Source organism: Hippocampus bargibanti, linkage group LG03 (assembly GCF_051943395.1).
Source record: "Hippocampus bargibanti isolate YZ-2025 linkage group LG03, ASM5194339v1, whole genome shotgun sequence".
NCBI lineage: Eukaryota > Metazoa > Chordata > Actinopteri > Syngnathiformes > Syngnathidae > Hippocampus > Hippocampus bargibanti.
Genome location: NC_142736.1, coordinates 27,954,406 through 27,972,772, shown reverse-complemented (window position 1 = coordinate 27,972,772; position 18,367 = coordinate 27,954,406). Strand labels below are relative to the sequence as shown.

General features: G+C 41.4%; 1 protein-coding gene across 2 annotated transcripts in view; it reads left to right on the top strand.

Moving 5' to 3' along the window:
* cd276 (CD276 molecule) overlaps positions 1–18,367 on the top strand; it is an 88,850-nt gene that overhangs the window by 63,746 nt on the left and 6,737 nt on the right. Inside the window, exon 9 of one of the 2 annotated variants that reach the window (XM_088992925.1) lies at positions 3,709–3,750. The exons of the other annotated variant lie outside the window; for it this stretch is intronic. Within the exon in view, the coding sequence (XP_088849051.1) occupies positions 3,709–3,731 (23 nt within the window). The 3' untranslated portion in view covers positions 3,732–3,750. The remainder of the gene's footprint in view (positions 1–3,708; positions 3,751–18,367) is intronic. 2 annotated transcript variants of the gene reach the window in all.

Below are 18,367 nucleotides of genomic sequence, written 5' to 3'. Positions count from 1 at the left end.
ATCTGTACTTCTTTGAAGGTGTCGGACGTTTCACTTCTTATCTAAGAGCCTTCGTCAGCGAACTAAAGTCTTTTGCTGGTAGTTTCGGCCCTATATATATCCCTACTGTCCCGACGTGGCGGTGGCAGACTCAGCTATGATTGGTCTCTGTTCTCAGGTTGTGGGGGAACAGAGGACTACTCCCTGATTACTTCTATTGTCCTGACTGATTACTTCTATTATTCTGCCTGAGTATGAGGTCTAGGACTGGCCTGATTGCCCCTTTGCTCTGGTATCACCTCATCAGCATAACTAAGCCTGTGTTGCGTAAGAAGTCAGTTGTACGAACGATCCAAATTGAACCTCACCCCACCATGGCGATTTAGTGAAGGATTTTGCTGTTTTATGAAAATAGCTTCTTTTACTCCGCTTTCAAACCATCTATTTTATTTTGCTAAGATGTTAACCTCATTGTCGTCAAATGAGTGGTTGCTAGCTTTTAGGTGCATATGTACTGCCGATTGAGGCCCACTCGTATTATCCCTGCGATGTTGATAAAGTCTTTTTTGAGAATTTGTTTAGTCTCCCCAATGTATTGCTCTTTACAAGTTTCATTTTTATAATGTATTGAATAAACTACATTACTTTGTTTTTCATTAGGCAGCCTATATAAGGTGAAGTCAAAACAAAAGGTAATCGGTATCATATTAATCTGTTGCAAATTTCCCCATTGTGGGACCATTACAGGTTTTCTGATTCTGAAAACACGTTTTAAAGATTCTCCTGAGTTTGTAGCTAAATAAAAATGATAATCAAGGTGGCTTACCATTTGTAATAGATATAATAGACATCAAAATGGCTACCCTCAGGCCCTTTAAATTTGGCGCGAGGTGTGCTGTCGACATGGTAACAGACTCGCTGGAGGAGAAACTCGTTCGGCACAAAGTACGGCGAGAAGATCTCCAGTGGATGACGCAAGTTTGACAGCTGCCAAGATGGCACTTACAGACTACCTTCAAGCCCAAATCATGTCTTTCTGAGACACTGGTGGCTAATCAAAGAGTAGCAAAAACGAGATGTTGTTGAAATTTCTCGGGGAGTTGGGGTTATGAGGCCTGGGGTGATATTAATAAAACCAACCCGTATTCTTCCACTGATTACAAAAGGACAGATCATTATTAAAACAAATGCTTCTATTGTTGCGAAACAGAATTTTGGAGGCCTTGAACGATAAGGCACCAAAATGCTGGCAAGATGGAGACCTCTTGTTTGAGAATGGTTGGCTGTTAATAAAGTACCATATTTTCCTGTGTATAAGGAGCACCAAAAGGCGTTAATTTTCTTCAAAAGATGACGCTACGCCTTATGCGCAGGTGCACCTTATATGTGAAGTAATAGTGAGCCGCAACAGGTCTCGCAACTACTGCCACCGACCGATTTCCCCTTATCGAAGAAGTCGTGTCTCTACTGTAGCGCATTATAATGTGGTGTGCCTTATATTTAGAAAACCTTGATATATTTTAGATTATATTTGGAATTTTCTTTCATGAATTGAAGGTACGCCTTATAGTCCGGTGTGCCTTACATGTGAAAAAGTTTGAAAATACACCATTGGGGATGTGCCTCATAAATGAAATGTATTATTATTATTATACACAGGAAAACATGGTAATTTGCGCATTTTACAAGGCCAAATTTAAATACCTTATTTATCTTTGGGGTACCATATTGATGCAAAGTACCCTTTTATTTATTGGTTTGTTGACTTTTTTTCCTGACTTATGCAGAGCCTGAATATACAGTAAAGTCTCGTTATATCGATATTCAAGGGAGTCCGAAAAAATATCGATATAACCGGGACTATCGATATATCCGACTCTGTTTGCGTGTAATTTTCTCCGTGCGTGCATAGAAATAGTATCGATATAACCGGGACTATCGATATATCCGATATCGATATAACGAGACTTTACTGTATTTATTAACTCATTCAGTGCCAGACGATGTGCAAAAATGTGTCCACTCCAGTGCCAGGGTTTTTGTCATTTTCACTGAAATTGCAGGACCCACAGAATATTGAGTTTCAGGACTACATAAAAACATTCAATGCAGCTTACAAAACCTTGACTCTCTTCTATCTTTAGAAAAAAATAGTTAATGCCTAGGTTATGTGGATCCGGAGTTCCCCGTCGTGGGAGGGAAAAACATTGTCAGAGATCTGACCAACGATTTATCGGCACCCCTTCACAAGAAAAACCAAAACCCGAACAAATTCGGGAATGGCGCTACACGTCATGCTTTTCAATTCCCGAATAAATTTGGGAATGGCAGTGAATGAGTTAAGTTTATCTTCAGTTCTACAATAATATCTAGGTTGAATAAAAAATAAATAAATATAAAAGCTTTTCTTATGATGACATGATTGCCTTGCAAATACACACTGCAATACTGTTGCTTACGCTCTCATGATTTCATAACCTCGTTTGACAGACCTTTGGGTCCCTGGCATACATCTCGAGTCATAATTGAGAGGAAGAGAGCCTGTGGATAGAAGCTCAACTTGACATGCCCTTCTTTACACTGGCAGCCACGAGGCTCTCCCAACGGCCGCACATTACTAACTAAAGATATGTAAATAGAACAGCGGTGGTGGTGGTGCCTTCATTATTAGATGTGGGTTGCCGGATAACTTCAAGAGTCCTAATTAAGAGCCTCCCCCCACTGGCGTGTTGTTTAGCGGTTATACACGTGTTAGCGAACCATTGCGCTAGCGGCTTTGACGGCAAAAGCTTTTCCACGCGAGTATATTTCTCTCCCAGAGAGGCACCCGAGAGACTGCCAACACTGTGCTGGGATAATAACAGGAATTATCAACCTCTTAATATTGCATTGATTTCGAATTAGATGGAATCCTGTTGTTAGTCGGAGTACAGCTGCAGGGTGTTTTGGATAAGGGGTTTTGCCCTTCCTTTATTCATCCACTCTTATTTTACTGTTTATCATAAAATACGGTGATTCTCAAGGTGTGGCACACATACCACGAGCAGGCTGTCCTGTAAAACTCAAATAAAAGCATCGCCTGCACAATGATTACAAAAAGCCAACTGGATGCTATGCTAATTTTTTCAGGTCTCGCTTCCTAATTGTCACTTGTTCCATTTAATGTCACAATCATGGATTCCGCAAAAATTGGCAAGCAATATCAATCATAATTATTAAAATGTTTGTTACGATTGTCTCCTCTGACTGTTTTCCAGAGTCTGTTGTTGATCACTTCCCACAGCTCTGGTTAATCACTCCCGAATTATCTTTCAGACACATCACAGACTCCAGATTTTCCTGACTTTGATCGTAAGGAGTGAAGCTACTTAGATTCGGCCTGATACACGTTTTGATTCGGCCTGATACACGTGTTCACCGCATTTTACAAATCAAGATGCATAGCTTATCTCTAAAGCACCACTACTCGTTTTCGGATCGCCATCTTCACGCCACATGTTGCAAGTGCTTCACCAGCGGTAGGAGTGATGTACACTGTGTACACGCACCCGACGCATAATCCCCATATCTATCTCACTCACGCCAAATCTGCCTCCCCAGTTTGCCTCCACACTAGTGTGACTAATGAAATAAAATATCCACGCCCTCTGCGTCCTGACAAGAGGGGAGAACTCCCCGCGAAGCCATCTAATGTGTATCTCATGCTAATCTCATTTTTTTCCTCCTCAGCAATGACACTACTGAAGAGCTAAAGCCCAGAGACAACAAAGGGTGAGTGTGATGTGAATGTGGATCGCCTCTCTTTATTTGTTTTTGTCTCTCTTCGAGCACACTCGCCTTTTACTCATTCACTGCCAGACGATGTGCAAAAATGTGTCCACTCCAGTTCAAGGGTTTTTGTTATTGTCACTCAAATTCTTGGAGCCACAGATATTGAGTTTTAGGACTGCATTCGCATTCAATTCAGCGTTAAAAACCTTCGACTTTCTTCTTACATCAGGAAACCAAGAGTTAATTGCTAAATTATATGGGTCTGGAGTTATATGAGATTGAAATGGGTGTGGCTATACAAAATATAATACAATACATACATATTGATTTATATAGTCCTTTCACAACAGTTGAAGCTGTAACATAGATAAAAGGCAAATGCCGCCACCTCGTGGAAACATGGCCAGAGGTCTGACCAGCACTTTATCGGCACCTCCCGCAAGAAAATCTAAGTTCTTCTCAATTCATTTAATGTCCCCATGAATTGTGGAACAACATCTATTACAAAAAAGGCCACTATTGGAAGAAATATGATCACTCTCAACTAACTTTAACAACAAGACCATGTATCCATCTGTCGTACCCACCTTTATAAAAGAAGCCAAATCATGATTGGTCAAAAGCAATGATTTCATGTAATTACCTCAGTTCATAGACACCTGCTGCCGCTCTTCTCCTGTACCACTTCGACACCATTTCGGCCCTGCTTGGCTTCGAGTGGTCACTTTTCCCATTTGATTTTTCTGGGGGGCCGCATGCTGACAATGTAATCACTTTTCAGAACTTGACTTTGAGCCGTTTGAGGCCATGCAATTACTGTCTTTTGATTGCACGACAGATTTCCTCAATTCTCAAGTGAGGTGGCAAAAGCACGTCTGCTGAACATATCCATTTCCTGGTTTTAAAGCCAGCTATTTTGAAAAAATAAAACCTCTCATTATCTTTTGACTACCTTGAAGCAGTAATTCATGCTTTTGTCACATCTCGGTTCGATTACTGTAATGCACTTTACTTTGGTGTCAGTCAATCCTCCATGAAGCGTCTCCAGCTGGTATCCAGCTACTAATCTGGCATCCCTTCACTGACTCCCTATACATTTTAGAGTTCTTTTCAAGAAATTATTATTTGTCTTTAAATCTTTAAATGGCCTTGCTCCTCCTTACCTCTTCGAGCTCATCCACCCCTACACACCTTCCCGATGCCTCAGATCTGCAGACCAGACATTATTAGATGTGACAAAAACTAAACGAAGGCTTAGAGGGGATCGAGCCTTTTCCGTTGCTGATTCCACTCTCTGGAATGACCTGCAACTGAACATTCAGCAAGCCCCTTTACTGCCCATCTTTAAAACCTGTCTCAAAACTCACTTGTACTCTGTGGTATTTGACTCAGCATGTTTCTGACTTGATCGTAGTTTCATTCCCTGGTGCTTTCTACTATCTTTGTGACTGCTTCATTTCCTGTATATGATAGCTGTCCATGTCAAGCGCTTTTTTACAGCTTCTGCTGTTGTTAAAGCGCAATATAAATCAATATGTATTGTATTGTATTGTATTGTATTGTATTGTATTGTATTGTATTGTATTGTATCTATCACACACAAATAATCAAACCACTTTTAATATAACTTCAAGAGAACACAATGAAATGTAAAATGCAAGGCCCATTCACTTTAATAATGAGAGCTTTCCAGTCTCAGCCCAAAGGCTTGCTGCACTATAGCCCAATGGTCATGGACCCCGCCTTGGGGTGAAGGGTTTTGGGTGGCCTCGAGAGACTGAAGGTCACAAGCCTCAAACTCAAAGAGGCGGGCAAATTAATGGGACTGAAGTCCCGTATCAATGCTCGCTGGGGGCGAGCTTTGTGTGCCGCTCGCTAAATCACTCTCGCGCCTATTTCATCCATCCCACATATGAAATGGAAAGTATGCTCCAATGTCGTTGTAAAACACAAACTCGTAGATATGAACTGTAGTTTTGTCGTCACGGCCGGCGGGTGAGTGACCGGTGGGTGGCTGTCTCACTGACTCAAACCTGAAAATTGATTTTTTTTCATCTTATATGTGAAAGATTCTGTTCAAAAGCACTGCCTGACACTTGTGAAATGTGACTCTGTCATGGTGACTTGTGCATTTCAATTGATCCTGCCCCCCCCCCCCCACATGTTGCATTGGAAATGTAACGTAGGCTGGGCAGTGTCGTACAATGCCGTGCGGTGCGAGGCTGGAATCTGTTACAGAAAAGCGTCGTATAGTTCGCATGCATCAAGTCAACGACTAGACCTTGAACTTGCCATTGCTAACCAAAACAGCAGCATGTACCCAGAACCATTAAGCAGAGTTAGGTCTGTGTAAGCTCTCAGTCGTACAGCAGTGGTCCATCAATGAAAAGGTGTCTTCAGCCATCATCTGTACTTCTTTGAAGGTGTCGCATGTTTCTCTTCTCATTCAAGAGGCTTTGTCAGCGAACATTTTTTTTTGCTGGAAGGTCTGGCCCTATATATATATATATATATATATATATATATATATATATATATATATATATATATATATATATATATATATATATATATATATATATCTCAGAATCAGAATCATCTTTATTGCCAAGTATGTAGAACACACAAGGAATTTGTTTCCGGTAGAACACGCTGCACTAGTATCGTCGTCAAAAAAAAACTGCTAAGTGACACTATACAGTTCCATTTTGGCTACTGTTGAAAGAGTTCAAAGAGTTAATGGCTTGGGGGAAGAAGCTGTTTAAATGTCTGCTGGATTTGGTGCGCATGGATCGGTAGCGCCTGCCTGAGGGGAGTAGCTGGAAAAGGTGGTGGGCAGGGTGCGGAGGGTCCAGTAGGATTTTCCGCGCCCTAGTTTGGATTCTTGCAGTGTGCAAGTCCTCGAGAGTGGGTAGGGCGGTGCCAATGATTTTTCCGCCGTCCTAACTGTCCGTTGAAGTCGGATTTTGTCCATTTTTGTGGCGGCCCCGAACCAAACGGTGATGGAAGAACACAGGTTGATAGGTCCCTGCTCTAAGCTTGGGGGGAGCAGAGGACTATTCCCTGAGGCTACACTAATTACTTCTTTTGTCATGACTGAATATGGTCTATGACTGATAGTCATAGACCATATTCATCAATCAGTCCTGACTAGACCATAATCAGTCAGGAGTCACTGATTATGGTTTATGGACACCTTCAAAGAAGTGCAGATGACGGCTGAAGAAACATTTTCATCGATAAGCGGAGTTAGGGAACTGCTGTTCCTCGAGAGCCATGCCCTGCCTGTTTTCTAACTCTAGTACACCTGATTCTGTTCTCCGTGATCGTTGCAGGCCTCTACAGAGATTGCTGCACTTGCTGAGCTGACTTTGAATCAGGTGTGCTAGAGTGGTCAAGGATTTAAAACAGGCAGGCTATGACACTCGGGGAACCGGAGTTCCCTACCTCTGACCTAATGTGTCAGATGAATGAAAATCAGGTATCTGGCAATGGTTTCACTCCCATGCCTCGCCAGTTCACTGCATTGAAGTTGATCTTGGAAGACTCTGTGGGGTGCTTGTAATAGGTGCCTCTTCACATCGCTCCATCTGGCTTGAAACACACCATTGCTTATATTGGCGGATCGTTTCTGACCGAAATTTTTTTTTTACATTTTGTTTCTTCTTTACTAAAAGTCCCACACAAGTGAAGTACTTTAAAACAGATGGAGGGATGGCAAAGTGGATTCAATAAGGCACCATTACAAGGTCCCATCATCTGGAATTGTCGTCAAAAACTATTCAGTGAATGTGGCATGAATACAGGCGGGTCACACACACATCACGAGGTGGAAGTAGCCTGTTTAGGCTCGACGCAGACTGACTCATGGGCGGCCTCTGGCAAGGGTACACTTGGAGGAGGACTCTTTGGCGTCACTCCACTTTGCCCACTCTACCGCGGCCCAAACGCCGTCAAACGTCAGCGCCGTAGATCTGAGGCGGCATCGATGTTCCACTTGGAGAAGATGCGTGATGTCACCTTCCTGATAGCGTAACCTCTTTCCAAGACTGACTAAGACGGACTTCGCCAAGGCATGGCAGTCTTTCTCCCGGATATTTGGCCATGAGTCTTCAATCTCTTTTTTTCATTACTCCAACCAAGAAACCACTTTAACTCATTCAATGCTTTTAACAAATTCATTTGGGAATTGAAAATATGATGTATAGCACCATTCACAAATTTGTTTGTTTTTTTTTTTTTCTTTCTGGTGTGCTTATTTTCCCTTCCACAAGGGGCAGCATTTCCCTTTTTTTTCCCGTTAGCGCTTTGTTCCATCTTCAGCTGTTGTTAAAGCGCTATATAACCCAATATGTGTGTATTGCATTGTATTTTCATTTCAAGCTTATATAACTCCAGACCCATATTATTTAGGAAGGAATATAATGTTTCTGATGCTGCATGGAATGTTTATGTAGTCCTAAAACACAATATTCTGTGGACACATTTTTGCACGTCTGGCAGTGAATGAGTTAATGATTAAATCGAATGTCATTGTGTCTGAAGTATCGTGATAATACGATAATTTGCTCCTTTTTTCAAATGACACACCACAATCATTCATTATGATGTATTTTGCAGATTCCCAAGATACGGCTCGCTCTATCTGTCTATTCTTAGCGGCCATATAGGCATGCGTATATCACCAAGGGGCTAGGCAATAATAGAGCAGATGACATTAACATAAAGTACAGACCCGAACTGTATTAGTGCTCCGATGCGCCTCTAACTCTTACTTTAATAACCGTCGGTTTGGTGTCAGTTGCGTGAATCCTTTTCATTACAGGCTTGGCCAGTTACAGCTTGTTTTTATTGCACTCTGATTGGTCATCGCTATAAAGCTAACGCGTGCAAGCCCGGCGCGAGTAGAAGATGATGGAAAATAGCAAAAGTAATTTCCTGTAAACTAGCCAAAATAAAGCCTGGCCCGTAGGAGTCAAGGAAAGGGCGTTAGTCATTACCGTAGTATCCACTGACCTTCATCGCTGCTCCCGTTGCCCAATAATATCCTGCCCGCCTTTCCAACCTCTCTTGCCGCTGAATCATCCTTGATCAATTATTCTAATATTTGTGTGGCACTTTTTTGTATCGATTTGCGCGTTTACTACGACCGCGGCATATCTTATTTAATCAAGCCAGCCTTTGCATTTAATTACCTTGTTCGGGAGTCCAGGGGCACTTTGTTTTCATAAACCTCTGCCTTATCGATACACGTTCATCCGTGACTTATGTTTATTTGCACAAGGCTTTTATGGCGTCATTACCAGCAACCGAGATCAGACGACAGGGTAAATAACTTTCTGCCTCACACCCTGGTCAGGTCACTTGCTCAATTTTTAAGGAGAGAAGCTTCCAAAGTTGAACGCAATGTGGCAAGTTGTTCCAACCCGAAAAACCAAAGTCAAATCATGTAAAGTGAAAAAAGATACCGGATTTTCACAAACCATATGGCCCATGATCTTAAAAGTTGTAGTTGTCACGGTTTGCGAGGTGGTGATGGTTTAGGATTGCAAATAAGCAGTCAGGAGGGAATATTTGTTGTATTTGACAAATTGTATTAAAATAAAGTCAGCAGGAACAAATTCTAAAACATCAAAGTCATCCGAACAGAAAAGTACAAATTATCAAAGAAAACCATAAGGAAACAAACCTGACCGGGTGAAGCAAACACATACAATGACCAGACACGGAATGGTCGGGCCTGGAGTCCTTTTAACTGCCACTGATTGGAACGACCAACGCCTGTGCAGCTGCAGGCGGGGCCGACAGCGCCATCCGTTGGTCGCCAACCAGAACGTAACAGTAGTGCTATACCCGTATTGAATACATTTTTTTAAACACAAGAATGGTAAAACATTCTATCTTGAAAAAAAATTGTAATATGCACACAGTCTAGCTTTTGTTTTTAAAAATACAGTGGGAGCAAAATTGAGCTTGGTTATTCTTTTTGGAAGCGCAGTGATACCTCAGTTTACGAACTTAATTGGTTCCCAGAAAGTATGTGTAAGGCGAAAAGTTCATCTGCCAAACATTTATTTCCCATAAGAAACCATTAAAATTGAAATAATCAGTTCCCAGGTCCTCATAAAACATACATTTCTACTAAATCCGCCTTAAAACTACACAAAATATACATTATTTTATATAATAAATGTGCTATTGTATTGTAATTAAAGAAATAAACTGTGCTGTATAATAAAGTTTTTTTTTTTATTTACCTTTGTTATGGTCGTTGATGTGGTTGCCTTTTGATGATATCCGAGTGAAGTTGCCATGCTTTCTCGGTGATAATACCCTCACTCACACTGTCATCTGCTAGCTGCTTTTCTCTGCTGTTTTTTAAGCTCTTCTATTGCTTGAGACCATTGTTTAGACAACACAGAAACTCCCTTAGCCACACGTAAAAATGGTCGATTTAGCATACTGGTACTGGGACGCTAAATCACACAAACGGACACCTCGTTCGTTTTTCTCGAATGGTCTCCTTCTTCTGGTCGACCATATTTTTTTTTGTGTCCTCTTCAGCTTAAAACTGTGGTGGGGTCTTTTTCTGTCCCATAATAGCAAAAGTACTCCACTTGATAACAAACCACGTCTGCACTCAAAGGCGGTGTGGGAAACCAGTCCGCCGGCCACCGTGGCCCTGTTCGACCGTGTCGTTTGGTATTCATCCGCCAAAAACTAGTCCGCCAGCCGCCGTTGCGCTTTGTGTGTTTTGGTTTGTCCGCCGTAAACTAGTTTGTATGCCAAGATTATATTCTCCCAAATTTAATGTTCTTTCGGCGAAAAGTTCGTGAGCTAAAGCGTTCGGAAACTGAGCTATAACTGTATTATAAAAAAAGTTTAGCTGTTCTTTTTAACTCATTGAGAGTCGGTGATGTAGATCTATTCATGTTAATGTCTATGGGAAATGTGCACCCAGCGACAAGATGACTAAACACTTTTTTTTTTCATGCCATCTCAGCCCAACTACGTTCGGACGAGGATGAGGGGGGATAAAACTGGCTGAGATGGCCGCATGCATAATTGAAAGACTACATCCAGTCATACCCAACCAAAAGACATCTTACATCTCCCCTGGAGGGAATTCCAATGTTAAGCATCATTTCTGTTAGTTTCCGCCGAGCCTCACCTGACAAACGAGACAGTGAAGGACTCAAGGAATTCCCCCTTTTCCTTCCCGCCTTGTCCTCACTTCCCCCTTCCTGTCGACAGCATCAGCAAAGAGTTTTAATCTCTTTCCATCTTTCGGGGAGAACTCTTCAGATAACGCCGACTGTGCAGCACGTAAAGGACTCTTAATCTTAGCAAAGTATATGCAAATACATAGGGGGTGGATTAAATCTATATTTCTCAGATGTGCTGAAGCAGGGAGGAAATGGCCATCATGTGGGACTAATTGCACTTCTGTGTGCAAAAATGTAATCTCTTCTTATCGTCCCAGGTCCCCAGGTACCTGACCCGGAGCTCTAGCACACGTTATTGTTTTTTTTGGGGGATGAATTGTGTGCCAAACAGCACTTTGCTTGCATGATCATCAGTAAAATGACTAGCAATAAAAACGATATCGCAAGACCGCTCGCTGTCAATCACTCTCAGCAGTTTATATTGCGCTTGGTATAAGGATCACAGTTGAGTCTCACAGGGCACATTACCAACAACCATTCACACTCACTCTCACACCGAGGGACAATTTTGGGTTGAACTTAAAGGACAACCGACGCCTCCGGACAAGTTGTGTGCATTATTTTTGTAAAATCACTTCAAATGACTTCTACTGAGCATATTTTACAAAGATTCCACCGCATATAACTGTATTTTACATTTTAAGACTCACGCTGAATATTCAGGAAGTCTTGTTTTTGAGTTGGTGACCCTACCGTGACGTCACGGTAGGTATTGTCACTGACCGAGAAAGTGACACACAATGCATTTTGGGTACTTTGTTGGTCTGAAAACTTGGTGTTGATCCGTGTTGATGGCGAAATTAGAATGAAAACACATACATAACGCAATGGTGAATCGTTGTGTGTTGCACCAAGAGTATTATTTGATACGAGCTGACACAAATTCCCAGCAGACAAATCAGCCTATTTCCAACGGAGCTTGGACGCCATCTGCTGCATTTTCTGGGACGCTACATATCAGTCCAGATGCCTCAAAATGACACGGAATGACTTCTTTAATCTATTGCAAACATGTATGCTTTCCTCTTCAGAACTATTTGAATCATATTCGTAACTGGATGAGTAACAAGAAAGCATCTTCTCCGAATCTGAAGCCATTGTTTTGATTCTCGAGCAAGGCAAGGCGTCTTGGCATGACGTCACGAACAAGGGGGCGGGACCTTCTGAAACTGGCCATTTCCGGCTTCAATTTGAAGTAGTTTTTGGACACTTTAAGTCATTGTTATTGGTGTTTTTCATTTGACTAAAAATATCAGGCTGCGTGTTTTGGGTATTTTAGATGCAAATAACGTTTTTCTGAAAAAAAAAAACCACGATTCATGGAGAAAAAAACACACAACCATCGGACGTTCCAAAGGATTTCAACTAAAAAGAACAGATGTGCAAAAATGTGTCTACCCCAGTGCCAGGGTTTTTGTCATTGTCACTTGAATTCCAGGACCCACACAATATTAAGTTTTAGGACTACATAAACATTCAATACAATGTTAGAAATCTTCGACTCTCTTCTTTCATTAGAAAAACAGTTAATTGCTGCGTAATATGGGTCTGGAGTTATATGAGCTTGAAATGTCCAAAATACAATGCAATACATACATATTGGTTTATATAGAGCTTTAATAACAGCTGAAGCTGGAACAAAGTGATCACATGCCAGAGCCCATAGCTAGCGCTTCACCGGCACCCGAGCATGAAAAAACAATGGCGCTCTACGTCATATTTTCAATTTCCGAATAAATACGTGAATGGCAGTGAGTTAAGAAGCCCGTCAAAATCTGCAGGGCCTAAATATTGAATAGTGAGAGAGAGGAAAGCACTGTGCTATTTTTAATACGTGACCAGTGTTTGCACGTTGGCTGTGCTACGCAAATGAATCAATGTCAGCTAATGAACAAGACGAGCGTGCTGCTCTGTTTACCACTTGTCTCCCAGAGAGAGCTCTTTCTCCTTCCTTTTTTGCCATTGAAAGCCACAGCCTCTAGGCTCAATTAGGCAAAGATTTGGCATAATGCAGATTAGAGTGTGCGTGTGAGCTCTGTGGCGTTGTGGTGCTGATGCGGAAGTGCATGGGCAGAACTGAGACCGCTGGGATATTATGACGGTGAGAAATGCTGTGCGTTTGGAGATGACTGACAAAAAGACGAATGGTGAGGACTGATAAGCCAAGTAATGCATTTTTGAATTAAATTATTTGTAAAATGCAGGACAGTGATACCTTGGCTTACGAACTTAATTGGTTCCCAGAAAGTGTGTGTAAGGCGAAAAGTGTGTATTCCAAAAACTAATTTCCTGTAGGAAACCATCAAACTGAGAATAATCCGTTCCCAGGTACCCATAAAACATAATTTTCAACTAAATAAGCCTTAAAACTACACACAATATACCTTATTTTATCTATAATAAATGTGCTATGGTATTGTATTTAAAGAAATAAACTGTACTATATAATAAAGTCGTTTTTTTTAACTTTGTGATGGTCGTTGATGGCTTGATAGAATGGATAGCTTTTTGCATAAAGTTTCTCAAGGAGCTCTGGGTTGTACATCTTAGAAGTTGTGATATTGCAATAGCAAAAGATGCAGATAGACACACTAGAAACTTCATTAATAGGTGGTTCCCTTGCTTGTATGTTCTCTTCAAATTGTACAGATGGCTTGTGCGGGTTATTTGTGGAGCCTGATTGATTTTAACCTTGCAGTCTACACTCTGCCTTTGAACTATCAATAAAGTTGAAACAAGTCCAAATTTCACTTTTCTATCCATTTTTCACCATTTCAATTTAGTTGTTTTTTTTCACTTTTGTTTTTGTTTTGATTCAAGGTCTGTCGTCTCCGTATCGCGGATCTTGACCAATTACGTGCGGCTTTAACCGAAGACTAGGGGCGGGGAATCAGGCGCTCCAAGAACCGGCTCGTTTGCAAATGATACATCACTCATTGTGGTGCTCCGTGTGTTTCCCCAAAAAATAGTTTATATGCCAAGATTATATTCTCGCGAATTTGACGTTCGTAAGGTCAAAAGTTCATTAGCTAAAGCGTTCGTAAACCGAGGTATCACTGTATTTGTTTACATAAAAAATATGCCTTTTAAGCGGCCGGCTCATTCTCGAATGATTTGTTGTGAACTATCAATAAAGTTTAAACGACTCCAAATTTCACTGTTTTCTATCCATTTCTCACCATTTCAATGTAGTTGTTTTTTTTTCACTTTTGTGCTGTGGGCACTTTTGTTTTGTGGGCAAATATGGAAAATAATAAGACAGCGCACTTGTCAGTGTTCTGGAGCAAGGCAACCAACCCACAACTTCTCAAGGGTTATGCCTCAGCTGACATCTGTAAAAGAAACAGTGCCCTCAGGAATCAATCAAAAGCAAGTAAGAGTAGAGTGGAGCATCTCAGGTCAAGCGTGATTGATCTACAAACATATAGCAGGAAATAGAAATAATTTGTCTCAACACTCAACCCACTAAAATTGTAAAACCTTAATTAGCTCTGCGGGCAGTCTTTCATTTTCATGCCGATATTTTCTAGCGTGCTTGCCCTTGTTAGTAGGGTCTCGGGTGAACTGTATGCGAGGTGTACCATAGTCATGCTTTTATTTTCAGCAAGGCTGTATTACTTTAATAGTGTCTTTACAGGGGGGGGGGAATCAATGAAGCAGCTCCAACTAATCTAAATTACTGCCGCTGGATTCCTAACAAACACGAGAAAACCTCACCACATCACAGGTGTCTTCAAATAACAACACTGCCTTCCTATGAGTCAAAAAACAAAACAAAACAACGTATAAACTTTCCCTAAAGAACCATATTTGGAGCTTATATCTGTGTAGGCCCTCAGTTGTCCATCGAAGTAAAACTTTCTTCAGCCATCATCTGTACTTCTTTAAAGGTGTCGGACCTTTCGCCCCTCATCCGACGAGCTTCGTCAGCGAACTAAAGTTGTGCTGGTAAATCTGGCCCTGTATACATCCCTCATGGACAGAGGTGGCGGTGCCAGACCTCTGCTCTGATACAGTGGGTCCCTGTTCTCAGGTTGGAGGAGCAGTAGACTACTCCCTGAAGCCAATCTGATTACCTCTTTAGATGTAATATGATTACCTACAGGTAATCTGACTACTTCATTAGGGGTAATCTGATTGCCTCTTTAGAGGTACAGAGGGGTAATCTGTTTGCTTCTTTAGAGGTAATCAGATTGGCTTTGGTGAGTACCTAGAGGTAATCTGATTACCTCTTTAGAGGTTCCTTTAGGTAATCTGATTACTCTTTAGAAGTAATCAGATTGGCTTCAGGGAGCAGTCTGCTGCTCCCTCAATCTTAGAACAGGGACCTATCAGAGCAGTGGTCTGGCACCGCCACCTGTCTCCATTAGGGATATATATAGGGCCAGAGTTACCACCACAACTTTAGTTTTCTGATGAAGCTCTTCGGATGAGGAGTGAAACGTCCAATGCCGCCATATTTGAAGCTATAGTTTGGGGTTTATGACCATTGATAATTTTTCAACCTAAGGATCTTCTGTAGCTCATTGTCATTCGAGTCCATCGTTATCGTCAAAAACGAGCAAATAAGGCTTGAATCCGACAGCCTAAATTGGCTCGGCGGACATCCGCGTTGACCTAAGGTGTCCTGATAAAATAGCGGCGAAAATAAGCATGTCGTGGGCCTTCAGCAGCGTCTAAATTGACGGTCACCTTCACGGTACGCGGTGGAAACAAACAAATCACGACACAGGTGGAAAAGAGGAGGTCGCTGGGAATGTCACACTGTGTCATTTTAAATATTCAATCCGATTAACATAGCGAGGATGTAACGCGGCGGGGGCAAAAAAATAAATACAAAAATGACTCATTCGTCTATCGAGGCGGTTGCCATCCTGCTGCGAGCGGCGAATAAAATGCAGCTTTTATTTTTCTGCTCTCTCTGTCAACCTTGCTCCTGCTCCTGCAGTCACCTTGTCTATGGAGCTTACCACAGGAGTCTCTTCAAACCCTCCTTTTAGTCTGAAGTCAAGAGCAAAGATTAATGCACAGCCGTGTTCAAATCAACCTCAACGGGGTTGCCGGTGGGCTGTGGGTCAAAGACTTATAATTAACACCACATCGGCTACGGGTCTATTTTATTTATTATTATTATATTTTTTTTGGGTGCCATACCTTGCTTGACCAGGAAGGAGAAAACGTCTCTTGCGAGGTAAAGGGATGTGTTCAATTGGACTGGGATGACCAGGAAGGGAAGCAGAATAACTCGTTACTGGAACTAATTGGAGTGACCGCAAGCAAAGTGCTTATTGGCAGTTTGAAACCCAAAAGCAGTCCAAAGACAAGCACAATCGGAAATGATCCTATCCTCTATCATCTAGAACTGCATCATGTAGCAAAGAGGGTACAGAAAGTGCTTAAAGGACAACCGACGTCACTTTTTTGTTTCTTAACTGACATCAGAAAAACGTTTTATAGTATCTAAAATACCCAAAACGCGCAGTATGATATTTTTAGTCAAATGCAAAACACCAATAAAAATGACTTAAAGTGTCTTAAATCTGCAAAAAATTGAGCTGCGAATTGGGCATTTTCAGAAAGGCCCGCCCCAGTTCGTGACGTCACGCCAAGACGTCTTACATTGCTGGAGAATCAAAACAATGGCTGCAAATTCGGAGAATATGCTTTCTTGTTACACATCCAGTTATGAATATGTTTCAAATAGTTCTGAAGAGGAAAGCATACATGTTTGCAATTGATTAAAGAAGTCCTTCCGTGTCATTTTGAGGCATCTGGACTGCAATGTAGCGTCCCAGAAAAGAGGCAGAAAATGGCGACCAAGCTCCCTGTGAGGAATTAATCAGCCCGTTTCCACAGGCTGATAAATTCATTATATGGAGCTTGGTCGCCCTCTTCTGTCTCTTTTTGGTGCAACATGACGTTTTCAGAACAAACAAGCACAGCAAAATGCATTGACGTGATGGAAAGACTGCTACAATGTGTCCTTTTTTCGGTCAGGGGCGTTCCTTCAGTGACGTCACGTACGGACTTGTCACCAACTCAAAAACAAGACTTCCGGAATATTCAGCGCGAGTCTTAAAACGTAACATATATATATATATATATATTATATATATATATATATATATATATATATATATATATATATATATATATGCGGTGGAATCTTTGTAAAATACGCTCAGTAGAAGTCATTTGAAGCCATTTTACAAATTATGGACACAACTTTGACAACACAAAGACTCTCTGTGTCTTTGTGTTGTCATATTATTTGTTATTTAGTTTAGCAGCTCATGTATTTGTTTTTCTACTTTCATTCCTTTCATCACTTTGCTGCTGGGAAATGTAAATTTCTCCACTGTGAGACTAATAAAGGCAAATCCAATCCAATCCAATGAAAGGATGCACGTGTTACCGATTTAGCCACACATAGTGACCATTTTTTTGCTCCTGTTTATTGACACATTTTTTTTTCCTCCAGTGGATTTAACCATTTAGCGTTTATCGATTGTGGCCAGTATCAGATGAGCAGTCATCGATTTTTAATTCCTGCGAGACCCGCAGACATATTTCCATATGAAAGGGTCAAAATGTTACTGTACGTGAAAGATAAATATCGTTCAAGTAACCCTGAGGAAGTGTCTCTTGTTCATTAAATGCTCAAACTTTTTACTTTGACATTTACTGGCGGCCTTCGGCGTTCTCCTTCTGGCTGCTTAGCAACCAGTGGAGAGTCAAAAGACAGTATTCCGCCAAAGTTGCCAGCCAAGGAATATCCTGGCCCTGTAACCCTCTTTGCATACATTTATGCATGGTTATTTTCGCACATTGGTTTTGATAAAAATGATTGAGTCTCACATATTTTATTAAGCCCAGCAGCTTTTGGCAGCCACAGCAATATTCTTTTTGTGGACATTAGAGATGCATTGATTTCAAGTGAACTGTCAGCAAATAAAGGTGCATGTTTGTGTTCCTTCCCCTAGAGCAGGGGTGTCAAAGTCATTTTTTGCCGCGGGCCACATTGTAGTTATGGTTTCCTCTCGAGGGCCGTTATGAATTTGGGGAACCCATTAGAATGTTTAAATCCCTTCAAATATTACATATAGAGCACACAGCAAATTAATGAATAACTCGTTTTCAAATCTGAAGTCAAGAATAATGACTTTTATTGTGGTTGACATCCAAAAATATGAAATTTTGGCTCAGATTTTAGCAATTATCATGGAATTTAACAAGTTTGATTTGCTTTTGCGAGCCGAAAAAAAGGATGTGGCGGGCCGGATTTGGCCCGCGGGCCTTGACTTTGACACCTGTGCCCTAGAGGAACACCAATAGTCCAATGTCGTTTGTTTGGGAATGCTTCTATGCGTTTAGAAACAGTCACGCCCATA